Source organism: Callorhinchus milii, unplaced genomic scaffold (assembly GCF_018977255.1).
Source record: "Callorhinchus milii isolate IMCB2004 unplaced genomic scaffold, IMCB_Cmil_1.0 Scaffold4, whole genome shotgun sequence".
Taxonomy (NCBI): Eukaryota; Metazoa; Chordata; class Chondrichthyes; order Chimaeriformes; family Callorhinchidae; genus Callorhinchus; species Callorhinchus milii.
Genome location: NW_024704745.1, coordinates 41,380,350 through 41,397,133, shown reverse-complemented (window position 1 = coordinate 41,397,133; position 16,784 = coordinate 41,380,350). Strand labels below are relative to the sequence as shown.

General features: G+C 36.7%; 1 protein-coding gene across 1 annotated transcript in view; it reads right to left on the bottom strand.

Annotated features, from left to right (window-relative positions):
• LOC103185538 (cilia- and flagella-associated protein 47-like) overlaps positions 1-16,784 on the bottom strand; it is a 174,702-nt gene that overhangs the window by 33,693 nt on the left and 124,225 nt on the right. The window contains exons 55-57 of the mRNA XM_042334120.1: positions 11,022-11,126; positions 8,154-8,310; positions 7,260-7,355 (exon numbers count right to left, since the gene is read on the bottom strand). Coding sequence (XP_042190054.1) covers positions 7,260-7,355; positions 8,154-8,310; positions 11,022-11,126 — 358 coding nt within the window. The remainder of the gene's footprint in view (positions 1-7,259; positions 7,356-8,153; positions 8,311-11,021; positions 11,127-16,784) is intronic.

Genomic DNA, 16,784 nt, shown 5'->3' with positions numbered 1-16,784 from the left:
GACTTGGAAGGGCAGATTAGTCACTGGGGGAGCGGACTCTTCCCACTCAGCTCCTGTTAACCCTACAATCCTACGGGCAGGATTGTTTAATCTGGACAAGCAGCAGGAAGCTTACCAGATAGTGATCTCAATGGCAAGCTATGTGGTTTTAGCTGGTTAGACTCCAGCAGGATCCTAATGCACATTATGGACCCCCAAGCCTTGGTTTTTGCCAATCTCACCTAATACTTTGCAGAATTAAGTAAGCAGGATGTGTCCCTCCAGGGAGAGAGTTTGCATTTCATTCCAATAAACATCTCAGGAATTTTCATGTGCAGATGTAATGCATGGAACTCTCAGTTTGTTTTGGATATTCTGAAGCATGGATGGATTGCTGCACGTCAGACAGCTAGCTGCCAAATAAAGGATTTTGTCACTTAAGTGGCAGAATGCTGACCTTGTAAATTATTTGAACCAGTGAACCAACAAAGAAGATCTATTAGAATTTAACTTTAAGTTAAAAATGTTAGAACTACGGACAAGTAGTACTGAAGAATTGTTTTAATAAATGGACCTTCCAAACCTTGAAAATACATCTAATTGCAATCTTGACCAAGTATATGTGTAGATTTGGGGGACATGATATTAAAACTTCTTTTCCTCACAATACTCGTTGCAAAATGTGTTGTTCAAAACATTTATTTTTCACTGATGCATCGTCCATAAAACAAAAGAAAATATCTGTCGTTACCAAACAAAGTCACTTCTCGTAGAGGAAACTATGCGTGTAAAATCAGAGCTCAGAAGTTCAGGTCACCACAGACCTTTCTTTGTTTCGTGACATCAACTGTACAATAGCACAGAGGAACTGACATCAGCAACATTTCCTGCTCATAGCATTCATGCACATAATGCACTAAAAAAAATTCTTTCAAGAAGACCAGAATCAATAATTTTTTAAACGTGAGAAACTAGGCAACTAATCAATGCCAGAAACTAGGTATATCGAGCTTCTAGTTAGCACAAATCTGCAGGATACCACACTATAAACAAGACAATGCTATACTGGAGGCATTATAACAGGGTTCCCCTGTAGCTCTGTGCCATACCACATTCATCAGGAAAACCTTGCAATTGTGAAAGAAGATCAGACCAATAATAATGCAGACAGCCATTATCTAATTTATGACTATTTGATTTATAATATGTCAATAAATTTCCATTTATTGACCCAAGTGTATAGTTTCTAATTTTATATGTGCCATTTTTGTTCTGTACTAATTTTCTTACTACTATTATAACTATTATGCAGCTACTGCTGAAATGCTTGTGTCATCTTAATTCTATAATCATGCCTATAAATTCTTTGCTGGTGCAGCTCTTTCCATAATTATATTCTTTATGCTGATGGTGCAGTGTATAAATGGATATAAGCATTTTGCAATAAAACCCATATTGTAGCTAATACTGCCCACAATTATTATAAAATATTTAAATGCAAAATGTATTTGATATTTTCAAAATGTTATGCTTTCCTATTCTGCATTGATCCATTCAGAAACATAAGTGATTGTAGATAAGATCTCTATTTCTACCATAGCAACCAAGCATAAAATGCTCACGAGCATCTCGATTATGCACTTCTTCTTAAGTGCTGATAACTTTAACTAAAAAGTTCAACTGAGCATTAATTACTATCGGGTAGCTATTGTTCAACACACTTTTGTTAAATGAAGTGAATCATAATATTCATGTGTTCATATGAATGCGCAGATAGTATTGATATGCTATTTTGACTTTAATAATTACATATTTGTTTTATTAACTTGNTTTTTGTCTAAGTTTAAGTATTTTCCCTTCAAAAACCTCTATTGGCACCCGCAGAACATGCAGAACCTGAGGGGACCTGACACAGTTACCGGTGGAAAATGGGGAGACCACTACGCATGCTCCCATTGGACAGTTTCAGGCCCCCATCGTATTGCTGTTGGATGGTGCCAACCTTTTTCAATCCCTGGTCAATCCCAGCTCTCCCTTGCACTCCCATTAGACCAGACGCTTGTTTTCCAGCCACTTCCTCATCATTGGTCATTTATGTGGGAGTTTCAAATTACAAGGCAGTGTAAAGGGCAAGTTCAATTCCATATTTCTCTTCACTGGATTTTGGAACTAATTTTCAGNAAAAAAATCACACGATGATCAATAAGCAAAGATTACATGTGCCTTGGTTTACATGTAGGTTGTTTTGTAGCATTAAAAGCTAGTAACAAAGGGCTTAAAAACTAGTATCAGAAATAGCTGGAAAAGGTTGAAAATCCATTGGCAGCTGGGGCTTCACCTCTAGACCCCACTGGGGCCTCTGGCAGCCCTCAGACTCCTTTCCTAAGAGGATTTCTGAAACCTCTCTGGTCTCACTCCAAGCCCTGCCAAATGTAAAAAATCAAACTACTCGCCGGTGAATTTCCAAAATGAATTGTACAATAATTTTCGCTTCATATTAGAACTCACTGCAGATATTCAACCTGTGGATAGTCGGTATGCAGATACATCATTCTACTGGGATCGACGGTGTTACCCCACGATCTCATTCGCTGAGATCGACTTACAGACCACAGATCCAAATATGAACCTTCCTGATTTGCATACCTTAGTCCCATACCACAACACCCATTTCCACACTGAACCATTTTAAATCTAATGTATTCGTGGAACAAAAGATAAATTCATCTGTTAAAAATAGGCAAATAGATAAAACTCAACCTTTCTGTGTTACCAGGCATATAACAGACATTTGGTAATAATCATCTTTATAATTTAGCTTTTAATTTGTCCACTCCATCATAAGCAGAATTCAATTTTTGGCATGCATCAAATGTAAGTTTTATTATATTTGACAGTTCTATTTGTGCTTCTCAATCAGTCTTCCTCAAAAAGGCATGCATAATGTTATAATTTGCCTTCCAGCAGATACATGCATTAATTAGAATAATTCCAGGAACTATGATGATCAAAATTTATTAAACAATATCAGGCAGAATTGCCAAGAAATTTATGACTATGATTATTGTCATGGATTGATAACAGATTTGAAGACGGCAATTCAAAATAAAATCTATTACGTCACCTATCATCTGCTGGGGTGAAAATTGTGACATTTGATACAGCAAATATCACTGATAAATACCACATCACAAAAAATGTCCTGTTGTTATGTGTTCAGTGGTGTGGCTCCACTGACTTCTTCAGAATGGTTGAACCAATCTGTGACCAGCATTGGAGTTGTTGGTTTGTGGAGCATAATAATTCTGTGCCAGTTAATGAGGTAATGACTTTGCTCAAGAAAAATAAGCATCTCTCAAATGTGGTAATTCTGATGATGGCCACAGTCAGCTTTGGACCTAATCATATTGATGATAATAATAATAATAATAATAATCCTTGCATTTGATATAGCGCTTTTCACGTCGGGAGGACGTCCCAAAGCGCTTCACAGAACACACTGTAAAATGAATTGACTATATTTGTGGGCGAATGCGGCAGCCAATTGCGCACAGCAATGTCCCACAAACAGTCGTAATAATAATAATAATAATCCTTGCATTTGATATAGCGCTTTTCACGTTGGGAGGACGTCCCAAAGCGCTTCACAGAACACACTGTAAAGTGAATTGACTGTATATTTGTGGGCGAATGCGGCAGCCAATTGCGCACAGCAATGTCCCACAAACGTGGTCGTAGATTGAAAATGACCAATTTGTTATTGTTATTGTTTTTGGTTTTGGAGGGATTATTATTATTAGGCGTGTGGAGTAAGGAAACTTGCCCAAGGTTTCGCCCTCTGCCTGGAATTGAACTCAGGTCTCTCACTTGCAAAGCGAGTGCTCTAACCACTGAGCTACAGGACTCCACAAGATGATGTTAGGGGGAGGGGGAGGAAAGAAGCGCACAACTGCAGGTAGATATCCATCAAGGCAGAATTTTCATGACGTGACAGTTATTCCTTTCATTCCACAATAAATTCTCTGTCCAAAGATATCAATATAACTTCCAAAACATAGGGGAAATCAAATTTTTGCTGATATTCCTTTTTAACTGCGCAAAAAACATCACTTTACACAATCAGAAGTAAAAATAATTTTGGCTACAGGCATTCTGCAGAAGCTAGCTATGGCTAAAATAAGAAATACCACAAAAAATAGGAGACTTACATCAATGACATTCAGGTGGAAACAGAATATATCAAGAGGTTGACAGGACTGTCATTGTGGATTGCACCTTGTCTAGGACTAGTTAAATTATCATTAATTGCAAAAAAAAAAAAAATGTCTGTCATCTCTCTCCTTAAAAAGTTTGCATTTTGGCACACAAACCAAATATATCTAAATTTATATAAATTGGTCATTCTAAACCTGATAGAATGAAAACTTTATCCATATAATGATGTTATCCCACTATTTAATTATGTTCCAAAGAGCAGAAATACTCAGGTTTAGCAGCCAATAATATTCACCTCTTTACAGTGAACTTTGAATCCCAGGCCTGCTTGGCATACAAATCTGCATTGTTGTCATATAAGGACAACAAAGCTCCATCCAGAGGAAAGGGGTGATTTACCACAATTTACTGTAGTCCATTAGAAGTGAATTGCTGTTAGACTTACAAAAGTAACAATTGTGGTGCAATTTTCATCACTGTAGATTTTACATATTATTACAAATCAACGATGTGGTAGCTGATGACATTTGATAAGAGGTAAGCAGAAATATTTTCTAGCTTCAAGAGAGAAACATTCTAAGGTCGTGGAGTCCTGTAGCTCAGTGATTAGAGCACTCGCTTTGCAAGCGAGAGACCTGGGTTCGATTCCTGGCAGGGTGAAACCTAGGACAAGTTTCCTTACTCCACATGCCTGATAATAATCCCTAAAAAAAAAACAATAATAAATTGGTCATTTCAATCCGCGACCATTTGTGGGACACTGCTGTGCGCAATTGGCTGTTGCATTTCACCCATAAATATACAGTCAATTCACTTTACAGTCTATTCTGTGAAGCACTTTGAGACGACTAGAAGACATAAAAAGCGCTATATCAAATGCAAGGATTATTATTATTATTATCCAATTTTCATTTTGATTATCTAAACAAACCAATAATGGGATGTGTCTTGCTGCTCATTGGTAATTATCTAGTGCATAAATGCGAATACAGACAACTTTTGTAGCTGGTCTAGGGTTTGGTCACTATTAGCTGGAGTGATATGGGTAGTCCATTTCTGCTCAGGTGGTGGTGGAAAGTCAGCAAGAATTTCCACCACAACACAATAACAACAACTATAACAAATTGCATTTATAGAGCACCTTTCACTTTGTGAGTATCAATCGCTATCCAGTTATGCGTGCACGCGAATAATTGCGGAAGAATGCTTTTCTCTGCTTTTATTGCTGCTTTCTTTGCTATATTTTCTTATATTCTTCATATTCTATTCCTGGTCTAACATTTCTCTGTTACTTTTGACATGTTTACTGCATGCTCCAACTCTGAGCAGAAACAAGCAGATTGGCTGATGTTTCCTGGACCGATTGCTTTGATTCTCTGAAACCGTGGGAAAAAATGCACAAAATCATGCAAATTCTCACAAGATTGCAAGATTGGTTTAGATGAAGAATCCAAAATACCTCCACCTTACTCTCTTCCCATCACAGCATTAATCTGTTTTTTTAAATGAGTCCACTGTCCTGGGATCAATCACCCTTCTTTGAGTTTAAATTCATGATTTAAAGGAAAATCTGAGCTGCACAGACATTTTAGCATCTGAAAATAGAATTTACAACTGGTAAATAACAGTTACTGAACACAGCTGAAAATAGCAAGTAATTGATGCTGGAAGTTAACTAAGCCAGGAAATCTACACAATGTTTGTACCTCTGAGGGTTACAGAACATGGGTTATTTAATCATGGTTTGAATAGACACTAAGTGTGAGGCCTACTTGTGGAGTGCAGCAGTTTTGGTATAGTGTGTTGGGAAGTTTATTACTAAATGACATATGCTTCTATTGTATTATCCATGGAGAAAGATGGGACCACTAGTGCAGGGCACTGCTACCACAAGACGGTATCCACATGAGCTCTTTGAAGAACTGGCTCAGCAAAGGTGGAAAAACTAGCAAAGCATTTGTGAGCGTCTTCAGTTACCAGTCTTTACACTGTATCTGTGATATTAATGAGATCTTAATCTTCCTTGGACATGTTTCTTCTGGGAATTCAGTGGGCATCAGCCAATGATCCAAGAAGCAGGAAGAAAAGGGTTTATCATACGCTTTCACAGAGAGACAGATAGGCAGGAGGAGATACAATTTGTCTTTATTCCCATATAAGCTTCACAAGGCTTGTGGATTGTGAAGATGGAGTCCTGAGAGCAATGACAGTGAAGAATGTACCATATTCCAATAGGAGGTGACTTTCACTGTATAGTTTGTATTTGGCAAATCAAAGGATCATGCAAATCAGTTCTAGGTTGTCTCATACAGGAGGGATTAATCAGTTAATCATTTCTATCTTACATCACATTGGAATGAAAATACAAGTGCAACTATAAACAAAAAACATCAGTGTTTTGAAAATGTTTTGGTGGTGGGATAGTTTGAGATTCCTACATGTGACAACAACGATATCCAAGAAAAAACGGGCGTATTGCATCTATACTTATGCCACCATATTAACAAGGAAACCTGGCAAAAGAAGAGAAGCATCAAGCTGATGGCAGGAATGTCAAGACTTAAATAGTTCCACCTCACACTCAATACAATTATTCTAACATGTGGCATCTTCAGGGTTCTCTAACTAATGTAATATTCAGAGCATCATATTTTTGTATACAAATCATTCATAGTTGAAAAATAACAATAAGGTGAAGTAAAATGCAAAATACTGCAGATGCTGGAAATCTGAAACAAAAACAGAAATCGCTGGGAACACTCAGCAGTTCAGGCAGCATTTATGGAGAAAGGAAAGTGAGTCAATGTTTGGGTCCACAACCCTTCCTTCCAGCGAATTCTGCTTTTGAATAAGATAAAGTACTTCACCTGTATATGCCAAGACTTCAGGACAGGAAGGCATAGTTTCATGGGTGGGGAAAAGCAAGTTTAGGACAGACCAGGAAGTTTTTGTTTTAAACAGAGGGCAGCATTTATGCAGTTGCATTTTAGATGTGATGCATCAGAAATGTGTACAATGAAAAAGTTTACTGGCCGAATGCTACTGTTAGTCTTGACAATGAATACCTTTAGATTGCCTCAGTGGAATGCAGAAAGCTAGCTCATTGTTGGTGGACTGACGCAGAGCTGAAGCACTGTGTTGATGAGTGGCCTGTTTCGGATCTGAAAAATGAAGACTAAAGGATTGAAATGCTCCAACAATTCAGGATCATATCACTTGATAAGATTTTGCATTGTATTAAAGTGCAAATTACCACACATTAGAATATTTCAATTTTATATTAAATAGTTACCTATTTATTATCAATGTTGAAAATATGCACAGATTTATTGTCAATACATTTGATAAAAATTTGATTTTAATATGTGATTGATAAAAATTGTGATTCTTCAACTTACCATACAATAAAAGCAAAACAGAATCTAGGTAACACGCTGTACACACGTGTACACGCTGGTATAAATCCAACTACTAGATTTTGTGAAACAGCTATTAATTGCACTTGATTTGGTTTAAAGTTATGTTTTAGGTGATTTGCTATCAGAATGTAGTAGAAAAATATATTAGTGAATATCTACTTTAATCATCCTGTATAAGTATATACTGTATAAGTGTATAAGTGAGTGTAAGATGCACCTGCTTTCTACATGATCTCTGACATGGCTATTCATGTGGTCAATTATTGTTCTTAGAATGTTTTATTTAGTTAGATCACAGAGCATTTAAGAACATTGAAAAACAAGTATTGCATGACTGTTTGTGGGACATTGCTGTGCGCAATTGGCTGCCACGTTCGCCCACAAATATACAGTCAATTCACTTTACAGTATATTCTGTGAAGCACTTTGGGACGTCTAGAAGACGTGAAAAGCGCTATATCAAATGCAAGGATTATTATTATTATTATTATTACTGAAGCAGAAAAATCATGAAACAGTGAATTTAAATTAGATCATTACCTGTCAGCACCACATCAACAAGGACAACTTCATCAGTGGGGTTCCTGAATTGTAAGATGATTGACGAATGAGAGTTGATCAATGCACTGATGCTAACCGATTCCATAGGTTGGGGAAGGAGCCCTATTCCTGACAGACAAAATATCCATTCCTCCAACTGTTGAGAAAATTGGAAAATGATCATTTAAGAGTAGAAATCTGCAAATATTTCCTACAGTTAACGCTCACCAAAACAATCATTTTACTATCAGCAAAAGTTTAACAAAATGTGTCATGATACTATCAATCAAATGAATTAGACCCTTAGCCTCAGATTTGAACTGTAAAAACTAAATCATTGGATGGGGAGAACACAGGTTTTCTTTCTCCTCGGGAGTTCATGCTCGAGAAACAAAGTGACGTCAGTAGCAAACCTGGTGACTTGACGATTAAAAAATACACCCAGCTTCAGCATTTAGAATCCCTAGCTTAGAGACGGAGGAGATTTTGTTCAGTTTAAGCTCCTGATCACACTGCTTCAATATTCTTGAAGCCTCCAACAACACACCATTAAACTGGTGTGACATTTCCCATACCAGCAATCCTATCCATTGAGTGAATCTGCCGATTTAGTGCTCAATGGTGGCAAATTATATTAATTACTAACTATACTGTGGACTCTCAGCAATTGAGAACCATATTAAGATAGTCAGAATCCTTTCACATAAGAAGGAAAGAAATGCTTTTCCCATCAATCTGGATTGGATTCAAATTCAAGTGACTAGAGGTGAACGACAATGTTCTGATCCATACCACGATCAATCATTCTTTAAAACGTCACTAACCAGGAAAAAAGCTCTACTTGAAATTCTTGAAGTCTGAAATTGTTACTTAATAGGTTGTAAAAATGATAAAATACAATCAGCATGACCGCTGGAAATCATCTATAATTACTTTGGCAAATCTTGCGATGGATGTTTGCAGTAGTTCCAACTGAAGCATTTCTGTTTTCAAATTACAAATTCTTTGTTTTAAATAGATCTTAGAAACATATTTTGGTAAATAGTTCAAATAATAAAGTAAACGCATAATAATCCCTCCAAAACCAAAAACAATAATAAATTGGTCATTTTCAAACTACGACTGTTTGTGGGACATTGCTGTGCGCAATTGGCTGCCGTGTTCGCCCACAAATATACAGTCAATTCACTTTACAGTGTGTTCTGTGAAGCGCTTTGAGACGTCCTCCCGACGTGAAAAGCGCTATATCAAATGCAAGGATTATTATTATTATAATACAAAAATGAACAGAAACAAAATATATGATATTGCTTGGGGTCCTCGAAAGGCTAAACAACCATCAAGCATCATTATTTGTATTGTAAGAGGCAAATACAACAACAACAAGATTCCATTTATAGAGCGCCTTTCACGTCGGGAGGGCGTCCCAAAGCGCTGGACAGTTGGGTCAGGACCTGAGCAGGGGGGAAATGGTCAGGATGAGGGGAGGGAAGGGAGGGAGCGAGGAGGGGGGAATTGGTCAGGGTGAGGGGAGGGAAGGGAGGGGGCGAGGAGGGGGTAGAGAGTTGAAAGGGGAGCTGAAGGCACGCTCAAAGAGAAAGGTCTTGAGACCGGCCTTGAAGGAGGAAAGGAAATACACTAAAACATGTGAATATTTGAGAGAAGCCATTGCAAATTACAATAATCAAAACACTACCATTTCTACCAAAACACTTAAATATTGCAGAAAAGAAAGCTGAATCTCATACTCATGTATGTAAAAGAACTAAAATCTGAAGTATTTTCTGTGGTAAGTACATCGCCAAATAAATTCAATGAAACTGTAAATCTGGTGCAATCAAGCCACAGTGGCAATATCCTAATTTTACTTGACAACAACCTTCTATTATTATTCACAACACAGTTACTGTGTGATATGGAATATCTAATTTTGCAGAAGGAGCAAATAAAACAAAATTGGACAAGATAGACCTGGCAAAAGTTTTCAATGAAGATTCATTTTATGAGAAAATGACACAGAAATCTTTTAAGGAACCAATTTTCTAATTGGTGTGCTTTCAGAAAACATTACTTAGCAGTAATGACTCCAGCAAAACTGTAAAAGGCCCCAATTGGCCCAGTCAACATAATAATAATCCTTATCACGTCTTTGAGACGTCTCAAAGTGCTTCTCATAATATATTGTAAAGTGAATTGACTGTATATTTTGTGGGCGAAATGCAGCAGCCAATTGCTCACAGCAGTGTCCCACAGATAGTTGTGGATTGGGAGACCAAATTATTTTTTATTTATATTGAAAGAATTATTATCCCTTTAATTATCCCCTTGAAAAGCGATCCATCAATCAACTAACAACCAGGTTCCTACTTACTGCTAGGTAAACAGGTGCGTGTGGAGTAAGGAAACTTGCCCAACATTTCGCTGTGCCTGGGAATCGAACCCATGTCCTCTTACTTGCGAGGCGAGTGCTCTAACCACTAAGCGACAGGTTTCCTGTAATAATGACACATTCTCAGCAGTGCAATAAGAGTGGTACTTCCCCTGGCAGACCTTTCTACATTAGACATTCTTCAGCTGTTCCACTGCAACATTGTAGTAATCCACAGCACAGCATCAATTTTACATTTACATAGTGCCTCCCATATTGAGAGACATCTTAAAGAGTTTCTGAGACTGGGAGATTCAGCTTCATTCTGGAACCTAATTTAATCAGTATTTTTACAGCATGCAATTTTTAAAGCAAAGTCTAGTACAAATTTATTTAAGGACATAGTTTGAGGTTTGAGTCCAAAGAACCTATATTGTTAGAAGTAGACCATTAGAACAATTGCTGAGTGCCTTACATATCATCATATAACAATGACTTACCTGAGGACATTTGAACATGACAGTTGCACAGTGATTGGCTTTCCCCAGTGCTGAGGGAGAAAACTTAACAGGTACGTCTGTTGTAGAATGAGGAGCCACAATCAGCTGTGAATAGGATGAATAGAGCAAAGCATAAAATCAATAGTGTGTTTTATAGACCAATTTCTTTAACGTACTATATATGAATATATGAACAATCTGTACAAAGTTAATTGTAGCACAGCACAGTAAACTCCGGATAACTTGGTGAGTTATCAGGAGTGGCAAGTTAGACATTTGATAAATATATGTTGTTATTGTTGTTGTCGATAAATATATAAATAAATGTAGCCAGGATATTAACACCTGGATGACTTTGGTACCATCCAGGTATCATGACAGGTTAAGCCAGGCTTGAGTTATCAGGAGTTTATTGTAACTTAACAGTGGATAAGTAAGAATGTTTATCAACATCATTAAAATTTAGCACACATGTTCAACACTTCAGAATCTTATTATCTTAGTATCCACTCCAGTTTACCATTGGAAGTTCCATCTGCCTGTTTCAGATGGATGTTAAAGATCCCATGATACTGTGCGAAAAGAAAAGAGATTCCTTGGTGTCCTAGCTAACAATTATCCAAATAAACAGGTCATTTATTTCATGGCTGTTTTGGGGATTTTTCTGTTCAAATTGTCACAAGTAGCTTTGTACACAGATATTTTCACTTGGGGGGGGGAGTGGGGGAATGATGTCCATCTGCCTCCAATGATGAAGGCATTCACAGAATGCTGATCGAGGATGTCAAGTCCATTAGCACTATGGGTCAGCTCAATAACCATTACAAGCAGATTCAAGCTCAGCTGTTTTCACAAAATCAGGAGAGGGGATTGTTCACCGCTGACACTGATCAAATGGGATACATCCAGGAGCATAAATTCCATCAGTGATGGATGATATTCAGAATTTAAATTCACCTACACAAACCTCACAAGACTCAATTGACAGGAGATCTGGTAAGAGTCATTGAGTCATACCTGTTATGTCTGAGAATTAAAGGATGCTCACGGTGTTGACAGGTCTTTGTTGGAAAACCATTCTTCTGTAACCTCTAACAAAAATGCTGTTACTTTATAGAATATAAGGTAATTTGGATTCTTTATATTCCCAATATAAAAAAGTTCCAGTTTCAAAATTTCCATCGCACTTTGCTACAGTATCTTGTTATAGCTTTCATATAATTTTAAGAATGCAGAATAAAAAGAGTCTATCCTTTTCTAAGAAAAGAGCACACTTTACAATCATTATATCGTCCGCATTTTTGAGGATCACAGCAGGCATTATAATTAAATTGCCAGCTACTGAATCCACCGTAGGAGATGATGTGCGGAGAATGTACAAATATCTTCTGACCTAGTTTCCAAGAGGATGAACTTTCTACATTGTTCCATGTAATTGTTTTACTTTCACTTTGATTTACATTTTACATTTTGTCGATTTCCTAATTTATAAAAAATCAAATGCACTATACCAGATTAAGCTCGCATTTTATTAAATCCATAATGAAAACGTATCTGAATAGATGACAGATGATAGTTTTTACACACAGAAATCAAATACAAAATTTAAAAATAAATATTACACCCACAGAAAACACATGACATGAATAAGGTATGATATGGACCATTTGCTAGATTGTTTAAAAGTTGGTAACTGAGAAAAAATTAGAATTTATGATGGCAGCACTGTAGGATTTTTTCATGATTCTCAGTGTGAGAACCAATAAACTAATCAAGCAAGCACAGCCAAATTCATAGCTACCGTCTCAGCTAATTCTGTTCCTCAGCGCTAACATTAATAATGATGCCAACTCTGCAGTCACTAAACTAATTGTCTATCTTGATTAAATCATTGCACATTCTTTGTCTGCTTGAACTACAGTAGTATTTCAAATTCTTAGCAATTAGCACATTATTTATTGTCAAGGGAGTTCGGGTATGACAGCAAACCAAATGTACAAACCAGCTAGTACATGTGTTAGACCTTTATGAGTTGGTCAAAGAAGGTAAATTGTAGCAATAAGGAACCAAAAATATCTATTGTGCTTCTGAATCTGTGCTTTTTAATTGACAAACCAATTTAATAATGACTCCTTCCACCTGACAAGTTCTTCATTCTGCATCACGACACATAATCCCAGATTAGTTAATTATTTTATTATGTTGATCTGCTGTAGCCTCTTGAATTCTAGTAGCCACAAGATGAACCAGTTTTGGTCTATTGCTAGTATCTCACTCCATCCACCTCATCGTTGTTGGCTGAGCTTTAGCCACTACAAATCTGGCTTCTGTAACTCTCTTCCAAAATGTATTGTCATTTCCTTTCTCCCTGCCTTCAAAACCTAAAAGCTTATTTTTGACTATGTTAAAAAACTATGTTTTTGACTATGTTACTCTTACCCACCTCAATTCCAGCAAAAAGAGCCCCAGCCTATTCTGTTTATCTGCATATCTATAGCCTCTCATCTGTGATACTGTCATTGTGGAGTCCTGTAGCTCAGTGGTTAGAGCATTCACTTTGCAAGCGAAGACACCTGGATTCAATTCCAGGCAGGGCGAAACCTTGGGCAAGTTTCCTTACTCCACATGCCTAATAATAATCCCTCCAAAACAATAATAAATTGGTTATTTTCAAACTGCGACTGTTTGTGGGACACTGCTGTGCGCAATAGGCTGCTGTGTTTCGCCCACAAATATACAGTCATTTCATTTTACAGCATTTTCTGTGAAGTGTTTTGAGACGTCTAGAAGACGTGAAAAGCGCTATATCAAATGCAAGGATTATCATTATTATTAGTAGTAGTAGTTTTTGGCTGACATCCTTAGATTTCCCTTCTTCCGGTTCAGGGTATGCTGCTGTAATCGTTAAGCACTTTAAGATGTTTATTCCATAAGAAAGCCACCAGATAGGTGTAACTTGTTCACGTTGTATATAATTGTATCGTAAATGTATATAATGGAGGTATTAAAGTACAGAATCTCCTGGGTGTTTTTAAAAAAGTCAGCTAAAATACCAGTGATCAAAGATTCAAATTTTAATGCACAAACTTTCTTTCAAAATAGTCTTTCAAAGTTTATATTATTCTTAATATTTCATCAATGCTGGTATGTGACCTTAGTAATAACCACCAATTTCCCAGAGAAAAGCTCAATTTGATTACTTCTCAAACAGCTAATTTTACAATATTTATTTCAACAGTTCCAATGAGTCAACAAGGTCAAAAATCATAGTGCTGTGACACTGACTAAAATGTACTTCTTTTGTTTTTTAAGATTAACTGAGTAGAGAGGAGAATTAGTCCCAGTCCACAAATCTGAAAAAACATTATGCAAATAAGAGATGCCACGTACTAAGTGTCATTGTCCACACAAGATGTGAACATCTGTCTTTATTTAAATAATATTATTCTCCCGGNAAAAAATGACTCTGAGTCCAATATCAATCAATTGTACAGATAGAGCTGAAGACACATTCTGCAGAATGTCTGACTGATATTCTCTGTGCAGTCAAACATATGGAGACAAAATGAAAGCTTGCACATATTACATCATTATGTCATTTTATCATCTCTACAAAAGATATTCAATGCATAATTCTATTAGAACTTATTTCAAAACAGGACAATAAACATAATCAAGCTATGTCTACTCTATTAATCTATGACTAAAGATATTTTGTATCTTTCAAATATTATCTGACATATTCGATAAATAGGAACAATTAGTAGTGTCAGTTTAATAATGCAGGATAATGCCTAATATAATACATGCTATTTTACTTTTACTAGCAAGCAGGAAACACCTGAAACATTATGCTTTATTTGGAATTAGCTTTTTAAAATGAGCCGGACAGCTTTCAGCATGCATTTTGGATTTTTTTGTAATTAATGTCAGGTTCCACATAATCAAACTTGCAATATAACAAATTGTCTTTTAATGGGGTTCTACTTTGGAAAAAAATGCTACTTCAGTGAGGTATTGGAGAATGGCCAGTAATTTACATGACTGCTTTTAACAGAGCAGAATGAAAACTGGGGGAACATCTCATAATAAAGCTCCATTTTAGCTGCTAAAGAGAAATCACATATTAACTGTTAAATGTGTCAAGACACCCAGCTGGCCAAAAAAAAGTCACATTTACCAGCCTTTTTTCCCCAAAACCAATAATATGTAGAGAGTTATTTTTGTCGGAGGGTAAGTGAAATCAGTTTGGTTTAATCCTATTCAATGTGGAGTCCTGTAGCATATTGCTTAGAGCACTCGCCTCACAAGTGAAAGGACCTGGGTTCGATTACCGGGCAGGGTGAAACATTGGGCATGTTTCCTTACTCCACGCACACGTCTCTGTTTACCTAGCAGTAAATAGGATCCCGGTTGTCAGTCAATTGGGGAATCGCTTTTCCGGGTGTAATAATCCCTTCCAAAAAAATTAATAAATAATAATAATTTGGTTACTCAATCCACGACTGTTTGTGGGACACTACTGTGCACAACTGGCTGCCGCGTTTCGCCCACAAAATAAACAGTCAATTCACTTTACAGTATATTCTATGAAGCGCTTTGTGATGTCTCGAAGACATGGTAAGGCACTATATCAAATGCAAGGATTATTATTATTATTAAATAGTCATTAGGTGTGCAGCCTACTCATGTCTATGAGGAATGTTAGGAGTACTCAGGAGATTTTACAACATAGAATTTCTGACAAATATTATTGAAATAGTTCAAATTGCAATACTTGCTGTATTTAAAATATTTCGATATGCTCAAAGCCACAGATAAATTGATTTTTCTGAGTTGTCTCATTCTGACTTAATATTCTTTTTAATGCTGCATTTTTAATTTACATTGGTGGTTAATTGTTGCAATCCAAGCATTAATTCAGCGTCAAGCATGAATAGGCTGAGACACTGAGAATCATATTGATCCTGACACCATCAGTCGAAGGTGGTTCAAGGAGGAAAGCGATTTGCGTCTACTGTAGCATAACTCCAATGAGTGTGAATCACACTTGGTCCAGGAATGTTCAATAGACCAGGTGAATGTGTTTTAAGGTTTTGACCATAAAAACTGATAATAAAACTTTAATAACTTGGAAAAAGAAAATCCAATACTGATTTCAGGGCACCTTGGGGCAAAATGCCCCAACTAAGTGTTTTTTTTTAATTCAATGCAGTGGAACAGGACATTTAAATCAAGCCAGTTCCTGAAAACTGGCTCTACCCAACAAGGAAACCAGAGTGAAGCCAATATCACAAGGACCAGATATTTATATAATAATAAAAATAATAATCCTTGCACTTGATATGCTTGATATAACGCCTTATCACTTTTTTCGAGACATCTCAAAGTCCTTCACAGAATATACTGTAAAGTGAATTGACTATATATTTTGTTGGCGAAAGGCCGCAGACAATTGCGCACAGCAATGTTCCACAAACAGTTGTGGATTGAAGTGACCAATTTTTTTTAAGGAATTATTTCCCTCAGAAAAGCGATAACAACAATAACAACTATAACAAATTGCATTTATAGAGCACCTTTCACTTTGTGAGTATCAATCGCTATCCAGTTATGCGTGCACCCGAATAATTGCAGAATATTGCTTTCCTCAGCTTTTGTTGCTGCTTTCTTTGCTATAATTTCTTATATTCTTCATATTTGTTTGCTGGTCTAACATTTCTCTCTTATTCTTGACATGTTTACTGCATGCTCCAACTCTGA